The sequence below is a fragment of the Podarcis vaucheri genome, assembly GCF_965113315.1.
Source record: "Podarcis vaucheri genome assembly, chromosome: 11".
In the NCBI taxonomy this organism is placed as follows: Eukaryota; Metazoa; Chordata; class Lepidosauria; order Squamata; family Lacertidae; genus Podarcis; species Podarcis vaucheri.
In genome coordinates this window covers 15,238,206-15,262,485 of record NC_138749.1, presented here as the reverse complement: position 1 = coordinate 15,262,485, position 24,280 = coordinate 15,238,206, and the positions used below count along the sequence as shown (strand labels likewise).

Here is a 24,280-nt window from a genome sequence, read left to right as displayed (position 1 = left end):
ACTCCTATCTGCTTCTCCCCAAGTACACATATATCTAATATAGGATCAGGCTACTACTTTTTGTTGCACTGTTCTTCCACTATCTGCCTCCAATACAGCACACAATGGCAAACGGTTATTGATGTCAATGATATCACCGGGAAACGTATGTTAAGTGCAGGGTCTTCTTCAGTGGAATATCATGGTGGAATAATGGAAGTGCAAATCAGTTCCTATACATTTTTTGAGGAGGGGAAGAGAAGAAGCATGTTTTTAAGGACAGGATATGGCCATCTGAACCAGCTCAGCTAACACCAATGAAGCTTTTGAACCATACATCAATAATATCAAAGCTTGAGGTTAAAACAAACAATCAAGATTATATTGAAATATAGGCTGAATAGCTTTGATCCCCAAGGTGCTCCAGTGATAGACCATTAATGTCAATGGGCTGTTATTTCAGTAGAGGACCTTAAAGATCAGATCCTTTGAAGTCTTTAGCAAAGCTCATGGCACACTCAACGAAGCTGAAATCACTATTTATTTATTTCCTTTTGAAAAAGCAAGTTCTGCAGGATTATGGTATACGTTGCAAATTTAATTGTTTCTGAGACTTAAATTTTGGAAAGTGGAAGGACTTGAAAGATGGTCCATCCCATTCCACCCCCCAGAAGACCCATGCTTGATTAATCATACATATTTTAGTTGACTACTCTGATCAATCTATTGCTTTAAATCTGCAAAAATCTTCAGATGGGCAAAATAATTTTGAAGCAAAATCATCGTTTTTGCTGTTGTTGTATGTTTGTCTCTTTTAAAAGAGGAATTATCTCCTGCATGATAACAAAGGAGGGGTGCGTGTGCCTGTTTTATGACGGTACTTTAATGCTTGTGTTAAAGTTTGTTTTAAAAACAGACAAAAAAACCACCCTTGCTGCTTGACTAAACTGGGTGAGTTTTTTAAAAGGTAATTTAAAACTGTTTAATAAATGAGTCTAGCTAAGGAATTTTCAACACTGCAAAATCCGGGGAGTAATGTCTTCGCAAAGAGGCAGTCAAAGAGAGTTGAAACTTCTCCAGGTGCCAGTTTTGACATAACTACCAACTGTAAGCAACAGAAAGTTAAGTAACTGATTCGACCCTAAGGGACAATGCCAAAAATGTATAGTTAGGGAAGACCCTCAAACTCCCAACAATACACACACACACACACACACACACACACACACGCATACATACACACCCACCCACACCATGATGTAGCTTGGGGTTTAAACTCCTGGAAAGCAGTGCATTATAGCAACAGTGAAGTTTAGAAGTGAAGTAGATTTCTAGAGGGAAATAAAAAACCAACATTCCCAGCCCTGGTGTGAAAACAATGGCATTCCTCTATTAGTCATGTCAGAACAAATACTTGGGCGATATTAGACGAGGAGAGATGGAGACCTTAGTCTGGAACTCTCATGAATCCTCTCAATTTACAGCAGGGATGGGGACACTCTGGGACACGAGGTGAGGTGTTGCCACTGCCCTGCCCCCCCCCCCCGTGAAGACCAGGACGGGACATGGCAGGGCACCATGTTGACAGCAACAGAGCTTTCTCATCCCTGATCCAAGAACTTCAAACTCATCAGAAACTATGGCTCAAACTTGTCTGTAGCTTTTCTAACTCGTCTCAACACAGCCTAGCATTTTAGCATTGCGTTCGTGGTCTATTCAAAACTGTAGAGCAGTTACAGACAATATCTTCAGCCTCAGGGGCCAGACTGTCCCAGACTGAGTTCTTTGATGAACGAACTCCTATGGAGTCATGCCTGTGCCCTTTGGCTGGGGAGAGGCTGCGACCTCCTTGGTTGGTTGGTTCGGTAGCCCCCGTGGTTGAATAAATTGGCCTAGGACAGGATGTGGCAATTCTTGCTTTCACATATGCCCTTTGAGATATGACTGGGAGCTACAGAAGTTTCTGTATTGCCACAGAGACTTCTGGTGGCATACTCTTTCTTTACAAAGGGCATTTGCTAAGTCTCTCTCACTTGAGAAGCACACTGTGAAGGGAGAAGTGTTTCGTTTAACACTGGGAGTGGCACAGGTCAAGTCAGAGACTGCCTGGCCCTCTCCAGAGCTGCTCTACTTAGCCATAGTGGTTGGGACAAGCTTGAGTGGGAGGGAAATAGGAGTCCACAAAAGACTGTGACAAGGGTCAAATGCATCCCTTGGGTATCCAAAGACCCATCTCTGCATGCCTGCAAGGAAAGTATATTTCACTCCCCATTGGGCTTATTATGCTAACGAAAGATCTTTGGAATAATGCAATGGCCACTTACAGTGATATATTCCCATTGACCTTAAAGGAGTTAATACTGGTGCAAATGGTCATTCGGTCAGAACATTCAGGAGCGGTCCTCAAACTGTTTTTCAGCTACTAAGAGGAGTTGTGCAAGTTAGCCAAGAAAACAAGCCAAGAATCTTAATAAGCAAACACAGGTGTTTTTTTAACATTCAACGTTTTGAGACATTTTGCGGAATGTGAAAAATACATGACTATGAAAATACTTTAAAGAGAGCCATCTTGGCAGCATAACCAGAAATGCAAAACTTTCTGCTGTAAACAGCTTTGACTTTCCTACTGCACAAGTAGAATAAATCCTTCTGCATTGCTAAATATGCTAAAGACACCCTCCAATGCTTGAAAAGATGGCAATCAAAGGGTGCTTTCAGAGCATCTCTGAATCAAAGGAAATCCCTGCCCATAAATTCTTTTTTTCCCCCCTCCACTTAGAATTCTGTTTTGAAAAAAACGGTGAATTCATTTTGGGCACTTTTTTTTTTTTACTTAAAAAACAACGACAATCATTTGGCACTTCAAGTGTTAAATCCTTAGGCACACTGGGACAAAGTCAGCTTTGCTAGACCTTCGCCGTGAATTCGAAAGAGTTGCTGGAATTCGGCAGGGAGCTGGTGGGACTCTTGCCACTTGGTCGTAAACTTTGTTCCTTTTTTATCATAGTAATGGTATGGAAGGTCTTCCCGGTTGTTCGGATTAAATCCAAAAGGCCAGAACCCGTATAGGTGGATTTCGTCACAAATTGCAGATGCCAGCGTGTACATGAGAATACCTGTACTGAGCCGTTTGGGTGCCAAGTGCTTGTTTTTCCAATACCTGCGAAATAAAAAGAAAACATGACATGGGAAACGGATTATATATATATATTGAATGGAAATGTTCTGGAAATGCATAATGTCATTTTGAAATTCCTTTAAGGGCAACACCTTTTCTAGGCCAACCACAACATCGAAAAACAATGTGCAAGCTTTTGTGCAGGCATAGGCAAACTCGGCCCTCCAGATGTTTTGGGACTACAACTCCCATCACTCCGACCACTGGCCCTGTTAGCTAGGGATGATGGGAGTTGTAGTCCCAAAACATCTGGAGGGCCGAGTTTGCCTAAGCCTGCTTTTGTGAGTGCTCTAGTGATGAATCTCATCTCTGAAAAGACGAAAAGATTAGCTGTTCTTGACTGTTCTCATCTTTTCAGAGACGAGGAGTCAGCTGCTGCTGTACTTCTTGTTCCTAACAGGCACTTGGTGCAACGTGATATCTATGGCACAAGAAAAACAGAGGAAAGAGCACCTTAAATGAACAAAATCCCCTCCCCTCCAAAGGGGAGAGACTCAGCTGATACCTGGGGCAAAGGAAATCTTTATTATAGCTCCATGTGTCTCAGAGCACAAGGACTGCTCTTTCAGGAGCTCAAACTCTGCCCATACATTTGCATCTGAACTGCACAAAACGTAAGAGAGTGTTTGAAAAGAAGTTCACAGAAAGATGACGTGTGTGCCAGTACTAAATGGAAACCTTGGCCAACCAAGGCCGTCATGTACTGATAGCTCTTGTCTTCTGTGCTTCTTTTCAAAGATTCCTTTACTGGTAAGCTTAAGGGCCTTCCTTCACCGTTTGGGGCAACCCTGATATGTGCACAGCAACTTAAAGTGCATTACCCAGTGCTGGCTACTTTAATATGTTCCATATTAAAACTGTGGCCAGATGCAGACTTCATGGCTTGAATATAAGCCACACGACTGCTCTGTTTCCCACTTAGTCTGATGGATCTCGACAATATAAGAGCTTGTTCAGTATTCTGTGATATTTTGGTTGGCCCAATTAAGGGGCTGCCCCAAGAGGGACTATTTCTCATGGGCCAATGTGGCTATCTAGACTTCTGTTTTGACTGATAATGACAGGATCTGGATGCCTTGGAGTGTGGCAGCTTTCCTATGTTTCCCCAATGATCATTCCCTGATACTGTAAAGAATGGTCAAGTCTTAGCTTCTGGGGGAGCTCAGCGTACATGGCTAAGCTTCCCTCTAGATCTGGGATGGGGTGCCTGTGGTCTGATAGAGGTTGCTGGATTCCAACACCCGTCAGCTCCAGCCAGCGTAGCTAATGGACAGGGATGATGGAAGTTGTAGTTCAGCAACATCTAAAGATCTGTAGGTTCCTCTCTGCCCCAGCTGCACCTTGGCTATTCCTGATCCTGAGTCTAGTTGTCTTTCCCCCCATCTTGTTTAGATATGTTTTTTAGCTCCTGGTGGCAATTTCTATTTACTCTACACTTCTCTACTCACACCACCACAAGTTCCCGAGAGCTTGTGGACCTTGTTCATTTACCCAGCAACCTAAACCGGCAAAGACCTGACAATCTTATCTTAATAAGAATTTGATTAGCTACAATGGTTCACAAATGTTGAGTGCGAATGAGCAAATGTACAGCTTCCAGGAGCAAAGATGGCAGCTGCCGCACTCCTTCCCTGCCCCTACCACAGGGGTTAAGTCATGGTTTGTCTTAATGCTACACCCGAACCTGGGCTCATGGTTTGTCAAACTCGAGGCAAACCATTATCTGTAACCAAGGTTTGTTCTTGGGTTTACCACTCATGGTTTGTTGGGGGGAGATAAACTACAAGCCAGGGTTTGCACATAGCAGTAAGCCAAACCATGGCTTAGCTTCGGGTAGCAGCAAGACCAGAGGATCAAAGTGCCCTTGATCTGCTCTCCAGCAACCTGCATGTTGGCTTGTGCTACTGTAAGTAATGGCTTGGCTTAGCATTATGTAGTTACAGTGGTGCCCCGCAAGACAAAATTAATTCGTTCCGCAAGTTTTGCCGTCTAGCGAATTTTTCGTCTTGCGAATCACGAAATCCCATAGGAATGCATTGAAAATCAATTAATGCGTTCCTATGGTCAAAAAAAGTCCAAACAAAGCCAAATTTGGTACAACAACAGTTTATTAACTGCTCTTTAAAGTCACACATACTGTAAAGAGCAGTTCAAAAATTGAAGGGAAAATAAATTAACTTTATAAACAAAACATGTCTTTGTTTTTAGACAAAGGAAACAAAGTCGCGAGACGTTTTCGTCTTGCGAAGCAAGCCCATAGGTGAAATTCGTCTTGCGAGGCAAATCGAAAACGGAAAAACCTTTCGTCTAGCGAGTTTTTTGTCTTGCGAGGCATTCGTCTTGCGAGGTACCACTGTACTGGGCCACTGTATCATGATTTCTTCTTTGTTATTTATTTATTTTTGCTAAAGAAAAGTAGGCTACAAATTTAATGAACACATTTATAAACAACCCACTGCCTTTCTTAAAAATCCCTCGATTCTTGACTGCTGCGCCTCAGCTGTGCTGCAAACCACAACGAAAGCAAACAACATAAAGGAGTGAGTTAAACGCACCTGTTGAGATGTTGCATGATATTTCCTGGCCAAGCCAGCTGAACTTTTAGCTGCCCACGATGCTCGATAAAGAAGTCAACCAGTGTCCTTGTAATAGTTGCTGAAGTATGGAAGAAAAAGGCTGGGATCCAGAGAATGGCGCCGTCAAGCTTCTTCAGGCTTAGGAAAAAGTTATTTCGATCTTGAATGGTCAGCAGGTTGTTGTAGTACTTCTCCAGAATGCTGGGGTTGAAGGTGGTGAGATTGGTTTTCCTCCCGACATCCTTCTGGAATGCCTCAGTCGGGGCAAAATTGCAACGGAAAACAAAATCATATTTATCTATTTCTTGCCCGCACTGACTTCCCACAAGGATGCCGCTATTTCCGACGACAGCACAAATATTGTAGTGCTTGTTCTGAATAGGAGAGACATCTGGAAGCAGCAAGCGGAAGCTGTTGCTAATGGAGAAGACGTATTTGTGGCTGGAGTAATCGTAATGCATCAGCTGCCCAATCCGAACCATATTCTTCGTCAAGGAGAAGTTTTTGATCACGTCAACATGCTGAAGAATTTCTCGCCTAGAACAATAAAAGAACATGCATTTCAGGAACATGATGGTTCTTCCTTCTTATGTTGAATTGTTATCTTTGCCTTGAGGAAACAGGAAGGAAAGGGCTAATTTCACAATTATGTAATTGAAGGAGCACCTTCCTCCATTCCAGCCAACCTGTTTTTTTGAACTGCTTGTGGTGCCCACGGAGAATATGGCACCTTTCACCAAAAGAAGCAGGGCCTTCTCAGTGGTGACACCCTGGCTATGGAATTCCCTCCCTGTAAAGATCAGATTATCTCCACACTATATTTATTCAGGAGGCAGCTTCCAACCTATTTGTTATAAAGACTTTGGGAGCATAACAGGGGTGATACTACTGAGGATTATTCCATTTTGCTTCGTAGTCTGCTTTTGTTTTTAATACTATATTTTAATTTTAACCTGTCATTTGAAGAAGGGCAGGGAAGAACAGGGATGCAGAGCTATTGGCCATCCAGAAGTTGCTAAGACTGTAACTCCCATGATCCTTGGCCATTTTCTATGCTGGGGTTGATGGGAGTTGAAGTCCAACAGTACTAGGAAGACCAAAGGTCTGTCGCTCCTGATTTACCAAGAACAGAGTACATTTGGGCTTGGTTCAGACAATATTCTCCATTATTCTAGCTGCTCACCCCACAGGCTTCTGTACATGCTTATAAAATCTAATGCACACATGCCCAAATTGCACAGTCAATATCAGCGCCGCCCCCCCATCTGAAAATAGATCGCATAATCTGGGCCTACATTAACTTACCTTCCCTATGATTATCAGGCAGTAAGTAGTGTAATGGCAGATTCATGAATACAGGCTCCCTTCATGATAGACAGAGGCATGTCTCCTCACAGCCACCCTCCCCTCTACGATTATAGAACCTTCTTGATTACACAACACTTATATAATAATTATAATTAGGGATGCATTGCAGTAATCAATGCAGACCTCCATGTGTTTCCTTTCAGCTAGATCTACTATTTTCTGTGCACATGCATGGGCAAATGATTTGGACTACTCCAATAGCTTCTTTCAGAGTGATTTAAGTTGCGTTCTCCTTGAATTCCCATTGCACGTAATAGAACCGCTTCGTGGGTTTCTCTCTCCCCTTAAAATCAAGTGGTCTAAACGTTTTGTGAAATAAAAGGCATTCATTTCACTCATTTATTTGTATTAGCGGGGTAATTAAAATAATAATAATATTCACCTACTGAGAATTTGTTCTGTGGCATGAAATTAATCCTGAGTCAGAAAGGGAATAAAAGGGTAGGTCTTTGCTGCTTTTGCTTTTATTTATTTATTAAATTTCTATACTGCCTTTCATCTGAGGATCACAGGGCTGTTTACAATATGAGAACACAAAAACACATAACCCACTAACAAAGAAAAAAAATACCCTACCACAGTTTAAAAGACAGGGGAATGTTTTTGCCTGGCACCTAAAGGAGTCAGACAAGTCTCCCTGGGGAAAGCATTCCACAAAGAGAACCTCTCATGGAAGAGGTACATGAAACAGGGCTTCAGAGTATGATCACATTTTGGATGGGTAGTCACAGCTACCCTAAAATCTTGGACTCCCATGAACTCTTAACTCGCGATTTATGAAATCGTAAATGAACTTGTATCTACGGGACCACCTCTCCTGGTATGCCCCGCAGAGGGCCTTAAGGTACATGAATAATCATAGTTTAGGGGTCCCTGGCCCTAAGGAAGTCAGATTATCCTCCACCAGGGCCAGGGCCTTCTCAGTGGTGGCTCCGACCTGGTGGAATGCTCTGTCTCATGAGACCAGGGCTCTGCAGGATTTAACTTCCTTCTACAGGGCCTATAAGACAGAGCTATTCTGCCTGGCTTTCAATTTGAACTTAGCCTGATCTTTTACCCCCCTTCCTTCCCCCTCTCCCCTTTTTTATGAAGATTGCCTGCTCTGGGATCCCACAGCTAATTCTCCCCTGGCCTCCTTGCTGGCCCAAATAGGACTAATTTAGCCAGCTAGCCCTGGTGATCATCTAATGTTTATTGGATGGATTTCCCCCCTAATTGATTTTTGAATTCCTAAATTATTGTTATTCATGTTTTATACTGTATTTTATGCTGCTTTTGTTGCATCAATTAAGTGTTTTAAATTTGTTGTTAGCCGCCCTGAGCCCAGTTTTCTGAACCGGGAAGGGTGGGGTATAAAATAATAATAATAATAATAATAATAATAATAATAATAATAATAATAATAATAAACACTTGTCTACCCGGCAAGATTTCAAAAAAATAACTTCATAATGAATCAGGAATTCCCTTCAGAACAAACAAGGAAGTTCTTCTCCATAAACTGAATCAAGAGAGAAAAACTACAGCAGCCGCAGCCACCACCCCACCTTTCTGAGCCTGAGGGCGCATTTGGAAATCTAAGGAACTGCTGAGGGCACTACAAAATACCTACTTCATAGAAGAAAAACTGGTGATGCCCCCTTTCCAAACACCAGGCAAAACATCTGCATGCCACCAAACAAATGAAACACAGATAAAACAAACGAACAGCCCCCCCCCCAAAAAAAACATACAGACTGCCCAAGAAACCTCCTTAAAAATAATTAGGAGCGGCAGGAGGCCCTGAAGGGCCCCAAGGGGGTATCTGAGAACACTATGATGTTGATGGACGCCACATTGGGGAAAACTCCAGGCAAAGAAGACCCCCAAAGGGGAAGTTCATTCTCCATTTCCCTCCCAAAGCTACAATTCTCAAGAGTGGTTTGAAAACCAACCCTTCTTCCCAGGGAACTCTGGGAATTGTAGCTCTGGAAGGTGAACAGGGGTCTACTATCAACTCTCAGCACCCTTAGTGAACTACAGCTCCCAGAATCCTATGGGCCCAAACAACAACTGAAGTACTTTAAATGTATGGTGTGAATGTGGCCTGGTTGAGTCCTCATTCTTAATGCTTAATCAACCAAGTACATTAAGCTAAGAAGTACATAATATCCTTAACAATATGAGTATGCCTGAACTTATAAACCTATTAACCATACTTAAGGAACATTGACTATTGATTGTACATTACTTAACTGCCACACACCTATCCAATTAACATATCACACCATATCTAATATCCAGGTGTATCTAAAAAACCCCACTCCTGTTGCAGGTTGATCCAATACAGTGGTATCTCGCGTTAAGTTCGTTCCGGAGGTCTGTTCTTAACCTGAAACTGTTCTTAACCTGAAGCACCACTTTAGCTAATGGGGCCTCCTGCTGCTGCCACGCGATTTCTGTTCTTATCCTGAAGCAAAGTTCTTAACCCGAGGTACTATTTCTGGGTTAGCGGAGTCTGTAACCTGAAGCATATGTAACCTGAGGTACCACTGTAGAGGATTATTAATCTGGCGTTTCAATAGAAACCATCAGTATGCCAAAGTACCGACCATCTATTATGTACAGCCCATAACTTGATACGGAACCTCATTTTGTTCTGTGACCTTATTTAGTCACACGCTTCCCTCTCGGATGCTATGATTAATAGATTAATTAAGGTCTGTAGCACACTTATATCATAACTAGTTTTCCTGGCAAATGCCACCCTGTGCAACATCATGGTGTTCTCAGATCCCCTCTTGGTGCCCAAGGGTTTGGGTTAGCTATGGGAAGGTAGAAGCTCATGCACCTTGGAAAAGTTTGGGGACAGTATTGGCCGAAATGGGCCCTGATCGCCATCTCTGATGCTCTTTGTTAAATCTCCACACTGACCATGCATCCATTTCCTAAAATTTCACCAAAGTATTAGCATAACTGGCAACCACAATGACAGTCAACAAGGAGACACTTCATCAGAATGAGTTCTGTCATCCTTCCTTTAGATTTTAGAACATTTTATGCTATCTTTGGAGAACCAAGCTCCGTAAGATCTATAATGCACAACTGCCTAGGATGTAAGTGGAAGCACACTTGGGCTTAGGGTTGTGAAAATCTGGACACAAAAGCTTTTTTTTTTTAATAAAATCTCCAAATAAAATGACATTTAAAAGCTTTTTTTTTTTTAAGGAAAATTGCCAATAAATCAACACTTCTCATATGGGCTTCCATGCACTCGGGTTGTCCCTGACATTTTAATAAGGTTATGAAACTTCTGCCCAGAGATCATCAGGGGGTTTGGACTGGGTGTCCATCAATACACATGATACCAGCTCTACCTCTCTTTCAAATCAGAACCAGTGAAGGTGGTGAAGGTCCTGTGTGAGTGCCTGGAGGCGGTTGGAGGATGGATGGCAGCTAATGGATTGAGGCTGAATCCTGACAAGATAGAAGTACTGTTCTTGGGCGACAGGAGGCGGGCAGGTGTGGAGGACTCCCTGGTCCTGAATGGGGTAACTGTGCCACTGAAGGACCAGGTGCGCAGCCTGGGAGTCATTTTGGACTCACAGCTGTCCATGGAGGTGTAGGTCAATTCTGTATCCAGGGCAGCTGTCTACCAGCTCCACCTGGTATGCAGGCTGAGACCCTACCTGCCCGCGGACAGTCTCGCCAGAGTGGTGCATGCTCTAGTTATCTCCCGCTTGGACTACTGCAATGAGCTCTATGTGGGGCTACCTTTGAAGGTGACCTGGAAACTACAACTAATCCAGAATGCGGCAGCTAGACTGGTGACTGGGAGCGGCGGCCGAGACCACATAACACTGGTCTTGAAAGACCTACATTGCCTCCCAGTATGTTTCCGAGCACAATTCAAAGTTTTGGTGCTGACCTTTAAAGCCCTAAACAGCCTCGGCCCAGTATACCCGAAGGAGCGTCTCCACCCCCATTGTTCTGCCCGGACACTGAGGTCCAGCGCCGAGGGCCTTCTGGCGGTTCCCTCATTGCGAGAAGCAAAGCTACAGGGAACCAGGCAGGGGGCCTTCTCGGTAGTGGCACCCGCCCTGTGGAACACCCTCCTACCAGATGTCAAAGAGATAAACAACTACCTGACATTTAGAAGACATCTGAAGGTAGCCCTGTTAATGTGTGACATTTTAATGTATTTATTTTTAATCTTTGTTGGAAGCCACCCAGAGTAGCTGGGGAAACCCAGCCAGATGGGCGGGGCACAAATAAATAAATAAATAAATAAATAAATAAATAAATAAATAAATAATATTCAATGGACGAATCCCGGATATGTCCAGGAAATTCCAGACGTATGGCAGCCCACCTGTCTGCAGCCTTGGCCCTTCTTGACTTGGATGTAACCTCTGCAGACTCCTGCCTCCAGTAAGCAACACCGTGTTAAACTATGCAACTCACTTTTACGGGAGGTGGTGACTGCCACCAACTTGAATGCCTTTGAGAGAGAATTAGATAAATTACTGTATTTTTCGCCCCATAGGGCGCACCTAGTTTTTTGGGGGGGAAATAAAGAAAACATTTTTTTATTTGCCCCCAGGCGCGGGGCTGGGGCGGGGGAAGCCCGAGCTTCCCCTGACCCCAGCCCCCAGAACAGGCTGCTCTCCGCAAGCTGTGGGAGGGCTCCCGCGGCTTGTGCAGAGCTACCCGAAGCCCGGGCGCGACTGCTCAGCGTGCCCAGGCTTTGGAGTGCAGGCAGCTCTCTGCAAGCTGTGGGAGGCCGGCAGGAACTCCCGCGGGCTCCCAAGGCTTGCGGATAGCTTCCTGAAGCCTGGAGAGCAAGAGGGGTTGGTGCGCACCGACCCCTCTCGCTCTCCAGGCTTCAGTGAAAGCCTGCATTCGCCCCATAGGACACACACACATTTCCCCTTCATTTTTGGAGGGGAAAAAGTGCGTCCTATGGGGCGAAAAACATGGTAACAGAGGACAAGGCTATCGGTGGCTACTAGCCACAATGCCTATGTTCTACCTCCATTGTCAGAGGCAATAGATGTCTGAAAACCAGCTGCTGGGAATTGCAGGTGGGCAGAGTGCAGTTGTTGTTCATGCCCAGTTTGCAGGCTTCCCACAGGCAATTCAAAGTGTTGGTGCTGACCGTTAAAACCCTAAAAGGCCTTGGTCCTGTATACCTGAAGGAGCGTCTCCACCCCCATCGTTCAGCCCGGACACTGAGGTCCAGCGCCGAGGGCCTTCTGGCGATTCACTCACTGCGAGAAGCCAAGTTACAGGGAACCAGGCAGAGGGCCTTCTCGGTAGTGGCACCTGCCCTGTGGAACACCCTCCCAGCAGATGTCAAGCCAAAAACAATCATCTTACATTTAAAAGACATCTGAAGGCAGCCCTGTTTAGGGAAGTTTTTAATGTTTAATGCTGTATTGTATTTTTAATATTCTGTTGGAAGCCGCCCAGAGTAGCTGGGAAACCCAGCCAAATGGGTGGGGTATTATTATTATTATTATTATTATTATTATTATTATTCAACCTTTGGGTCCCCAGTTGTTGTTGTTGCTTTTTTTTTTTTTGGGGGGGGGAGCCTACAACTACCAACATTCTCAGCTAGCTTAGCCAGTATTCAGGATGATGGGAGCTACAGTTCAACAGCATCTGGGGACCGGAGGTTGAATAACACTGCTTCACGATGGGAGTCCTCAACCTGAAGAGCTATTCAGGTCTGGTTTAAAGATTGATAATGATAAGAAAGAAGAGAAGGAACCTTGAAGCTAACCATCAACAGTGAGTACCTGGACAGCAGACAAATCAGGCAGACAGGTCAACTGGTCACAGTCTTTCCCACAACAATACTATATTTCTAATTAAATTATAGTCACTGGGTGGTGTTTAACTAAGTTCTTCTCAGAGTAAACCCACTGAAATTATTGAGCATGACTAAGCTAGGTCCATTAATTTCAACAGGTCTACTCTGAGTAACGTTCAGCTGACGACCACCAATTATTTCTAAAATTGCATCTAAATTAGCATATACAAAGTATATGCAAATCTGCACCCTCCTTTTCCTCCACTTTTTTTTCCTGGGTGTTTTTTCCCCTGCACTTCCACTTTCCCGGCGATGTGCCTAGAATGGGCACAAGCTTCCAACGAAGACATTGGGCATTTGCAAACTGGGCTCTAAAGCCTTTCCAATCTAGGATTCATCTGCAAAAGTGAATTAGTTTTAGGATGTCTAGTGGATTAAACCAATCAACCCTCTTCCTGTGGATTAATTCTGAAATGGGTGTGTGTGTGTGTCCACTTATCATCAAAATTAAACATACGGCTAGCACAGGTTTAATTAACTAAGTAACACTTACATTTATGGAATTTGCTACCAGAGGATGTGCTGATGGCCAGTAGCTTTACACAGATTTAGAAGAGGATTAGAGGGATCTATCATTAGGCACGAAGGCTATCTGGAACCTCTGTTTTTTAGGGGCAGCACAACACTAAACACCACTCCATGTGGGGCACCAGTGGGAGACGGCTAAGGTCTTCAGACCCTACTCATTGGCTTTTTGAAGACATCTGCTTACTTGGGAAGCAGGATGGTGGGCTAGAGATGGACCTTTCATCTGATGTTGCAGGGCTCTTACATCACCATCACCATCATAATTTATATATCGCCCTATATCCGCAGGTCTCAGGGCGGGTACAACTATGACACTAAGAAATCCTTCTCTCTTGAGTGTTAATTTCCATATGATAGAGGTGTATGACTGCACACTGTTTCTCACAGCCTGTAGGAGCTTCAGATGCTGTAATGCAGTCTGGGGAACTGCTGGCTCTGCAGATGGAAACCACAACTCCCATCACCACTTGCCATTGCTGGGGCTGATGGGAGTTGCAGTTCACCAACGTCTGGGGAGCCAAAGCTTCTCCATACCTCTGGCAATGGCACAGCAGTGAGAGCATTGGATGGGTTCCACTGCACTTCCACCAAGATCCTCGCTACTTTGCTGCTCCTCTTCTTGGTAACTGGCAGTGATGCACAGCAATGGGAAGCCAGATCAACCAAGAAGTCCCTCCTACCACACCGCTACGGTTTGCAAAGTGCTTACGTACTTTGCTGGCATAACTTTATTAATTATAGCAAAGGGACAGAAAATGTCATTCCTGGGTTCCTCCAGAGTATAGTATTTGGAAGCCACTAGTTTAGTTGACAGTATTAAGGGATTTTTTTGGATGGGAATCCAAGGGGAGAATTAGAGCTTTGTTTATCCATAGTCCTATGAAGGCATGTGGTTTTGGAATCACAAGTATCGCCTTTGTGTGGTTTTAGTTTTGTTTTAAATGTATTTGCTGTTTTGTGTTTTTAACAGTTTTTAATTACAGTGGTACCTCCGTTCTCAAACTTCATCCGTTCCGGAAGTCTGTTCCAAAACCAAGGTATGCTTTTCCATAGAAAGCAATGCAAAACAAATTAATCCATTCCAGACTTTTAAAAACAACCCCTAAAACAGCTATTTAACATTAATTTTACTATCTAACGAGACCAATGATCCATAAAATGAAAGCAATATTCAATGTACTGTACTATAAAATAAGTAAGACAGTACTGTAGATGATAAAAATGAAAATTTATTTTTTTCCTTCCCTGCATTGATGATAGTCATTGTTTGGATGGGGGGCTTTTATCCATTTCTGCAGTTACACAATCAATCAATCAATCAATCTATCTATCAATCAGTAGCTGAACTGGGTTCCACACAGTCACAAAAACAAATTAACCAAAAAAGCCTCAAAAAACAAAACCACAAAATAAATAGTAAAAACAAAAGCGCCAAACTTAATCCGTTTCGGAAGTCCGTTTGACTTCTGAAATGTTCAAAAACCAAGTTGCAGCTTCTGATTGGTGCAGGCACCCCAGAAACAATAGCCGACATCTGCATCGGATATTTGCTTCCAAAAATTGTTCGAAAACCAGAACACTTACTTCCATGTTTTCAGAGTTTGAGAACCAAAGCGTTTGAGAACCAAGCTGTTTGAGAACCAAGGTACCACTGTATTATTAGTGTATATCGCACTGACAAAGTTATTAAGGAGACAATTAATAAATTGAAGATGACAACGAGGAGGAAAACAATGGAAGAGAAATAAAGTGAATATCATAAATGGATCTGTTATTTGTGGGGATGTGCTTATATTCCATTACTACTTCTAACATTGCTGCTTTAAAGAAAATTGGATGCTTTGTGTAATGTGATATATACACGTGTGTGTATTTTAGTTTTTATTATGGGATATATGTGTGCGTGATTTAATAGAGTGGTATTCAAATAGGGTTTACACAGAGTAGACCCACTGAAATTAATGAGTTCGGCCCATTCATTTCAATGGATCTACTCTGCATAAGACTTATCTGTAAGCTGCTTTGGAGGAATGTGGGCTAGGATTTCTATTTATAAATTAAGATAAATAATTCACCAGTATCAGATACTTTCCATCCTGTGCTAAGAAGCAACAGAAATACTGTCGGTCTGAGCCCTTCTTCAAAAACAATGGGCTGGATCCAGACTTTGCCTTCCGCAAAGGAAGGCTGCTTCTGTCCATGGAAGGCTATTGATCCCATTGGCAAAGTCTGAGAAGCAACTTCGGCCGACTTCTCCCCTTGTTGTCAGGAGTGAACTCTAGATCCAACCTAATATCTGTAGACCAGGTGGGTGGGGAACCATTTTCAGTCTGAACCACCTTCCAGGGGCCACATGAGAGTGATAAAGGCAAAAGTGAGTGGAGCAATGTGCACTAGGCTAGTTTGTGTGGGATGGGTTTTAATGGGTAGGAGAGGATATGTTAATTGCAATTTATCCCTCCAGCTGCCAACATGTGTACATTAAACAGAGTTTTTAAATCCCATTATTGGCAGTGAAATTGGAAGCATAGGAACTGGGCTGCAAAGACTCACTTTGTAAGCTGGCTTCTCCCTTCTTAGCCTGCATAACAATGAACCAGGCAACAATGTGTAAAGTTACATATAAAAGTAAGATTTACTTTATAATCGTGCATTGGTTCACAGAAACAGCAGCAGCAAAAACTATGCAAGCAAAATACTTATATTTACAGTATAACCAATCTCAGACAATCAGGCACAGGGCATGATTGCCCACATGGCTGGTCGGAGAGCGAGAGAGAGAGGAACAGGAAGTACTATATGCTCCTTCCTCTCCAGGAGATGATGGGAAATGACATCACACAGAGCCCTCTCTACCAACTGCATTTCTATGGTCTGAGTATCTGTCTCTCAGCAATATACAGCGGCACCTTGATTCTCAAACTTAATCTGTTCTGGGAGTCTGTTCAACTCCCGAAATGGTTCAAAAACCAAGGCACAGCTTCTGATTGGCTGCAGGAGCTTCCTGCACTCAAGCAGAAGCCGCGTCAGACGTTTGGCTTCCAAAAAATGTTTGCAAACCAGAACACTTACTTCTGGGTTTGTGGCGTTCGGGAGCCAAGCCATTCGCGAACCAAGGTACCACTGTAGCTCTGTGGACTTAGCCTCTTTTAAACAGACATCTTTTAGAAGAGGCTAAGTCCACAGAGCCATCTGAAGGCAGCCCTGTTTAGGGAAGTTTTTAATATTTAATGCTGTATTGTTTTTAACACTTGATTGGGAGCTACCCAGAGTGGCTGGGGAAACTCAGCCAGATGGGTGGGATATAAATAATAAATTATTATTCTTATTCTTATGCTAACTAGCAATAATATGTATTTGTTAGGTTTGTCTGTTAATCTCCCACTACATAAACTCACACACCCTTTCCCCCTCCTCCATACAGGCAGCCACTCCTGCCAACTTAGCAGTTCGAAAGCACGTCAAAGTGGAAGTAGATAAATAGGTACCGCTCCAGTGGGAAGGTAAACGATGTTTCCGTGTGCTGCTCTGGTTTGCCAGAAGCGGCTTAGTCATGCTGGCCATATGACCCAGAAGCTGTATGCTGGCTCCCTCGGCCAATAAAGCGAGATGAGCTCCACAACCCCAGAGTCGGCCACGACTGGATCTAATGGTCAGGAGTCCCTTTACAGGCAGCCAAGAAGCATTGTCAGGGCTTAAGGACATGGTCCAGTCAGGCAAAAACACTAAAGGAGTGTGTGAAGCAGCTTCGGTGAGGGGGTGTGACCTGGGAAGAGTCCTGGAGGCCAGACAGAGAGGCTTGGAGAGCCACATCCTGACTCTGGGCCTGAGGTTACCCCACCTTTGCTCTAGACCTTATGCAGAAGGTGCTGCAAAGATCCTCTTTCACTGTCTCATATAATGGAAAAGCTTCCAGGATTACAGACTTTTTTATTTTAAGAAATGCATTTCAGCAAAGAAAGAAAGAAAAAAGGTTTCTTAAAAATTGTGCCCAGTGTAATTGAACGTAATTGAGACTCTGACCACCGACGCTTGTCAACCTCTACTAGACCACAAAGATAATGCATTTTGGTTTGGGACTGCTACCTGATTGCAATACAGTTTATATAAGTCTTTCAAAGGGAAATAAACTGCGAAGGTATCTTATATTATTACCTTGCGGGGGGAAGGAAAGAGCTTTGCAAAGAAACATTACTGCGCATTCCCTGCATCATCAGCACAGAACTCTCAAGTCATCCTTAAATGTCATTAACGATAATGCGCTCAAAGTTTTGAAGTGAGTGCTTCCAGTATCCTCATTTGGCATCTCGAAGCAACATTCAGCTGTCTCCCCTTTGCAGACACACAGCTTCTTAATATTCTATTTGGGGAATCATAAGGTCAATTTGCAAATATTAAAATTTCTCCTAAAGCGAATAAGGCTAATAAAAATACCATTATGGTTTCCATTTACTCATCATCAAGAGAAAACTAAACAACCTGGTCTATTTCATTACTTATTTGCTACCGGCATATGCTGCTCTTCCTTCAAAGAGAAATACTACTGAAAACAGCATTCTTCTGTTGAGTTCATCCCATCTTCCCTGGAAAGTTTAACATCTCTTACCCATCTGGTAATGGCATCACGTTGGAATTTGCCCCGCCTCTTCCAGCCACCAACGAAATCATTTATATACTTATTCCATTTATTGACCACCTTTCATCAGAGACCACAAGGTGGCTTACAACATTCTAAAAACCAAACAGTATCTTCCTATATACATAAAAATGTAAGTCTGTCGTCACGCTGCAGTTTGCATGGCTGCTGATAGGTGGCCATGCTAATTTCAGCAAGATGACAGAATGGCAGGCAAATAAGGGAGCAAGCATTGCATGGGGGAAAATGTTCTGTGAAGCACCTTGCTCCTTTAATAATAATAATAATAATAATAATAATAATAATAATAATAATAATTTATATCCCGCCCTCCCCAGCCGAAGCCGGGCTCAGAGCGGCTAACAACAATAAAAGTAACACAGCATTGAAAAATCAATTCATTTTAAAATCAATTCAAAATCAAATTCATGGCAACCATTGGGCTAGAGTTCTGTGAGGATTACCAAAGGAGGGGGTCAGACTGTGCCTTGGCCAAAGCCCTGGTGGAACAGCTCTGTCTTGCAGGCCCTGCGGAAAGATGTTCAGGGCCACAGCCGAAAAAGCCCTGGCTCTGGTTGAGGCCAGCCTAACCTTCCTGTGGCCCGGGACCTCCAAGATGTTTTTGTTTGAAGACCGTAAGGTCCTCCATGGGACATACCAGGAAAGGCGGCCCTGTAGGTACAAGGGTCCTAGGCCGTATAGGGCTTTAAAAACAGCTGGAGCATGATATAATGGAGGCATTTCAGAAACTGCTCTCTAAAGCTGGGGCTTGGAGCAGGCTGTGCGGGGATAGTCAAGGGGGTGGGTCAGGTGTGGGGAAAGTAGGGTTGGCAAAGTGGCTGACAAGCAGAGCATAGGCACTCTTATGAGTTGAGAAGGGGTTTGCAGGCTGTACGCCGAGAGCCTTCTAATTCCTTGATCCAGCAAGTTGTAAAACTTAAGCAAGAATTCAAATTTCTGGAATAGATAGGTTAGCTTCCTGGTGAGTGGTGACAGCCTAGGTAATGGACTATTAAGGGTACAAAGGAAGTGTCTCTGTGCCAGACGGCAAATGGGTGGGCCCCCTTCCTCAACTTGCTGGTAGTTGGAAAAAGCAAAGGCCAGAGCTTAGTTGTGTGTGTAAGCTAGAAACTGGAGGAAGAAGCAGGCTGAATCCTGTGAGGGAGAGGCATGCCTGATTTCTGCTTGCATCCAAGGCTATGGCTATGGGTGAAACAAGATCCCATTGGGATGTTAAATGCAGTGAACTCCTCCATTGTAGGCTCAGGCTGTATATATGTGTAAATAAACCATGTATCATAAAGACATCACAGTCTCCATTGTCCCTCATTCCAAAGGAAACATAAACCCTGGGTAAGCGCCTGGAATTCTGCACCGTTCAGAGACTGGCGTGGTGTGCAACTGTATGTTCAAATTTTCAAACCAAAACTATTTTCCAAATCGTGATAAGCAGCATAGAAGCCAGTTACACAAACTCATTGCATAGCAATTATGCTGACCCCAAAGATCAATATTTATACCACCTCCTGCCCTCTAGCTGGCAAGTCTCCTGCTTCATTTAATAATAATAATAATAATTATACCCCGCCCATCTGTCTGGGTTTTCCCAGCCACTCTGGATGGCTTCCAACAAAATACCACATTTTTCGCTCTATAACACGCACCAGACCATAAGACGAACCTAGCTTTCGGAGGAGGAAAACAAGAAAAAAAATATTCTGAATCTCAGAAGCCAGAACAACAAGAAGGATCGCTGCGCAGCAAAAACAGCGATCCCTCTTGCTGTTCTGGCCTCTGGGATAGCTGCGCAGCCTGCATTCGCTCCATAAGACGCACACACATTTCCCCTTACTTTTTAGGAGGGAAAAAATGAGTCTTATAGAGCAAAAAATACGGTATTTAAAACACAATAAAACAACCTATGCACTCCACAGTGATGGTGAAGGTACTCAGGAGCGACTGAGTCAAAGGCTTTGCACATCTTGCCATTCCACAATCTAGGCACAGAGCCTTTCCCCTGAAAAGCACTTATGTTTGCAACACATTGGGGAATCTGGAAACCAGCTTGTTGGTAAGTTTCCCTTGCGTATACCGGCTTTGCCTTCCTACTGGCGTCTCACTTAGGCAGACCTCACTTTGCTCTGTTTTGATGGCCCTCAGAGCAACCAACAGACTTGCTGGCCTGAAATGTTTAAAGCTTTATAAGATCTATAACTTGCTTATCTGACAGAAAATTGCCTTGGATTTGCCAGCGCGACAGTATATATAGAAAGTTGAAGAAAGGTTCCATGGAAATAACGCAGCATATTCTTGACCCCACTGACAAGAAGAGTCTGCAATCAAATTGAAACTGAATAGACTCTTGCCCACTTAATGAAATTTCCTATTGTGCCTTGTACGTTGCCTGCCTTACAAAGGTACATCAAAACGGAAGCCGAGCTGATGACACTCCAAACCCAAAGCTGTTGTGCTTCCTTTTGCCATCCCTATTTTAAAAGCCATGTAATCCAACTTCTAGCCTCTTCTCCCTGCAGGATCAAATAAACTATAATCCAATCAACAGTCAACATACCTACATTGACCTCTGAGCACCATGCCTTATTCCATCTTATTTTATTTTACTTGACGCTAGATGTCCACTCCCATAGAAGAAAGCTCTTGGATTTGAAAGCATGCAACACGTTTGAACAGCCTGTTGGTTGAGCAAATTATGTGATTCCAGGTTATTCTATGTTGCTTGCTGGGCTCATGCGGTTGTAAGCGCCGGATCCCTCTGAAACAAGGTTAAGGGATCAATAGCGAGCTGTAACGCTACAGATATCTCCTGCAGCCCCCTTTTCAGTCTGCACAAATCCTCCCCTCTTGCCTTAACCAGTTAAGAAATCCATCTGCAGCAACTGTGAACAAAGTCCTGTTAACCATAATTTGGTTACTGGTGTGGCGTTTGCCCGTGTGTGACATCATACTGGGTTCATAAGGAAAGGGTTAACTAATTGTAAAATGACTAACCAATGGGAACCCAAGGGGAGGAGTTAAGAGTTAGGGTGTTTGAGAAGTCAGTCTGGAGTTAGAAGAGACAGAGAGGGTTGGGCTAGTCTGATGTGAGAGAGTGAGAGAATTTGTTAAGAGGAGTCAGTCAAACAGTTGAGATAATCAGTCAGAAGGTATTAGGAAGGTATAGAAACTAAAGTTAATAAACTGACAGGAATATTATCTGAGAAACCATAAACTTGTTAATGTTTGTAAAATAAACTTGTTTATTTGGTTCAATTTTAACAACTGTCTGGACTCAGTGTTTTACCCAAGAGTAACGGGTTGGTGGCAGCGGGGAAGCGAGCACAGTGGTGGAACAGGGATCAATAGACCGTTAAACGTCCAGGGACCCTGTGTCATCGCCACAATGGTTACACTGGAAATCTGGTCTGGCATTAACTGGGGTTAAGGTCTGTGCCAATGTAATTCTTAATAGAGCAATGCTACAGAGAAGGGGGTAGGAGGAAGAGTCCTTGGTAGACCCTTACTAAACCCTGCTGGGCTTGTGTTGGCCATACTGGAAGGTTTCCCCCTCTGCCCTTCAATCCACTGGTTTCCAGGGGAGGGAAAATAACTGTGCCTGCTCCAGGACTGGCACAGTTTGTCTCCCTTGTTGGGGGCATGTCAAGGGAACAGGAGGGCTTGGGATCCTGTGGATCCAAGGCATCTTCTGATCCACCCCTGATATACCCACGAGACACACCCCTTTTCAGCCTCTCACAACAAAACTTTCCAAAGTTGCAATAAAGACGGCTTTGAGGGCAGGTCTTCTTTGCCCAAAGATCTCCACACTTTCTACCCTGACAGAGGGTGGTCCAGGGGATCCACCCATCCACCGGCTACTCCAGGAAAGAGACTTTTTCACATAACGTAAGCTAGTTAAGATATGGGGTTTTCTCCCACAAGATGCACTGATGAAACACCGTCTTGCTTGCAGGCTTTTGTCAGGAGGTCAGCAACAAAACACCTGGCGTCAGTGAAGTTAACTCTTTATTCAAAAAAACCAAAAATAGTGCATGCCTAGTGGTCACAGGAACTCTTCCCAGTAGGTCTTGCCCCAAAGGGGCAGTTGTGAGGACTGAATGTCCCACTGTTCTCTAAGGATCCTCTCTTGGTTCCTTCTCCAGCAACCTGAGGCGCCTTCGCCTTGTCTCTCTCTGCTCTGCCCTCTTCATTCCTCTGTATGTTCTGGGAGACCAGTGGGGAGAGGGACTGGTCACAACAGGAGGGGGAAGAGTCCCTGGCGTCTTCAGCAGCCTGCCCCCACTCCTCTCCAGCCTCCACTTCTGCCTCTGATTCTGGACTGCTCTCTGCCCCAGCTTCTTCCTGCTCACTAAACCCTGTTGCCTCTTCAGCTTCCGACACTTCCCCCTGCCAGCCTGCTCCCTCTTCTTCCTCTGACCACTCATCATCGCCCCAACACTGATCCCCTGGCTCTGAGTCCTCTTCCCTGGGGGGTTCCTTGGGGGAGTTCCCCAGCTAGTGCCTCCTACCACTCCTCTGTATCCACCAACCCATCTATAGCCATCTGGATGGATACTGTGAGAATAGGATGCTAGACAAGATGGGCATTTGGCCTGATCCTGCAGAGCTTTTCTTATGTTCCTACATAGGAGTTTGGAGGAGGAAGCATGCAGCTTTGTGTATACACACACACACACACACACACACAAAACACACCAACAACAACATATATATATATTGCCCTCCAATCTTATTTCCAATATTATTTACAAGAATGAATAAAATAAAATATAACTGCAAACATAACATCATAAACTGATCTCATAGCTGCCCCCCCCCCCAATTACTTAACTGCGGATTAAGCCTGCATTCTGCCTGCACTGGCCCATTCAGTTGGTCCAATATATTTGTAGTTTTTTGGGTTTTTTTAACACTGCAGCACAGCTGTATCATCCCAGTCTATATTTCAGACAGAACAGGTAGCTATTAGACAACAGTGTCCGCTTTGGTAAAACTCGGAACAAACTTGGAACAAAACTAATAAAAGACAGCAGGAATAAAGAGCATTTTCATTATTTTGTTTTATCATGCAATAACCGGGTGCAGGAGTTGTGTGCTCTTGGCATAGAGGAAAGATGGTTTAGATAGGATCACAAGAAGCTGCCTTATACAAAGTCAGACCATTGGCATATCTAGCTCAGTATTGTCTACAATGACTGGCAGTAGCTCTCCAGGATTCAGACAGAGGTATTTCCCAGCCTGAAGATGCCAGGGATTGAACCTTGAGACCTTCTGCATGCAAAGCATCTGCTCTACAACTGAGCAAGGTCATTCCCAATAATGTGAGGGCTCTGCCTGCTAAGAATTCTGAAGGTTCCTGGGCCAAAAGATAAGAGAAAGTTGGGGTGGAGACCCATTTCCTATACACTGGAAAGGATATCTTTCTTCATCAATGGTTATCTCCTCTGCCCTCTCTCCTTTTAACCCCTCTAAGCTCCTTGGGGAAATTAGTGGACAGAGAGAAGTAAGGAGAGGCAAACTATGAATGGATATAGCGATGTGGGTTTTTGCAAAAATTTAATATGGGAAAATGTTTCCTGTGGATATTAAGCTAACTTGCACAGGGTAATTTGTACCTGACAGTTTTCTGATGTGCGAGCAAGTGATTTAATTTAGCATGTTATTCCCCCCCAAATTTAGTAAACAAAGCCCCCACCCTCAAAAAAGTACCCCATGTTAATTTTTGTCCCAATTCCCCACAAAAAAATGAAGGGAAGAAATAAGGGCACAGCTTAAATTATGTATTATTTGAATACTTGTAAAAATTGCAAAGACAAGATCGTGTGCTTCTCTTACATCATTTAAAACTAAGGGACCTCCCCAAAGTTATTGAAAACTGTTGACGCACTAATAAATGTTAGAAACCCAAAGAATTGTGCACGGTATTCGCTGACTCACATACTCGCTGGGGATAATCACCGGACAAATATTAATTACATCTTTGAAACTGCCGAGCTTGCTTAATATTCTATTCGCATCTGGAATCCATTCATTGATACTAATGAACTTCGGGAAGGGAAAATTTCCCACAGAAAAAGAAAGCCCTGGGAAATTTTACACCCCACATCGCTGGATGGAGAAAGCAGTCAGGTCCTGCAGTG

At 43.7% G+C, this 24,280-nt stretch overlaps 1 protein-coding gene across 1 annotated transcript in view; it reads right to left on the bottom strand.

The window, feature by feature from the left end:
- Positions 1-2,748: 2,748 nt before the first annotated feature.
- ST8SIA3 (ST8 alpha-N-acetyl-neuraminide alpha-2,8-sialyltransferase 3) overlaps positions 2,749-24,280 on the bottom strand; it is a 38,968-nt gene continuing 17,436 nt past the window's right edge. The window contains exons 4-5 of the mRNA XM_082242133.1: positions 5,713-6,270; positions 2,749-3,139 (exon numbers count right to left, since the gene is read on the bottom strand). Coding sequence (XP_082098259.1) covers positions 2,857-3,139; positions 5,713-6,270 — 841 coding nt within the window. The 3' untranslated portion in view covers positions 2,749-2,856. The remainder of the gene's footprint in view (positions 3,140-5,712; positions 6,271-24,280) is intronic.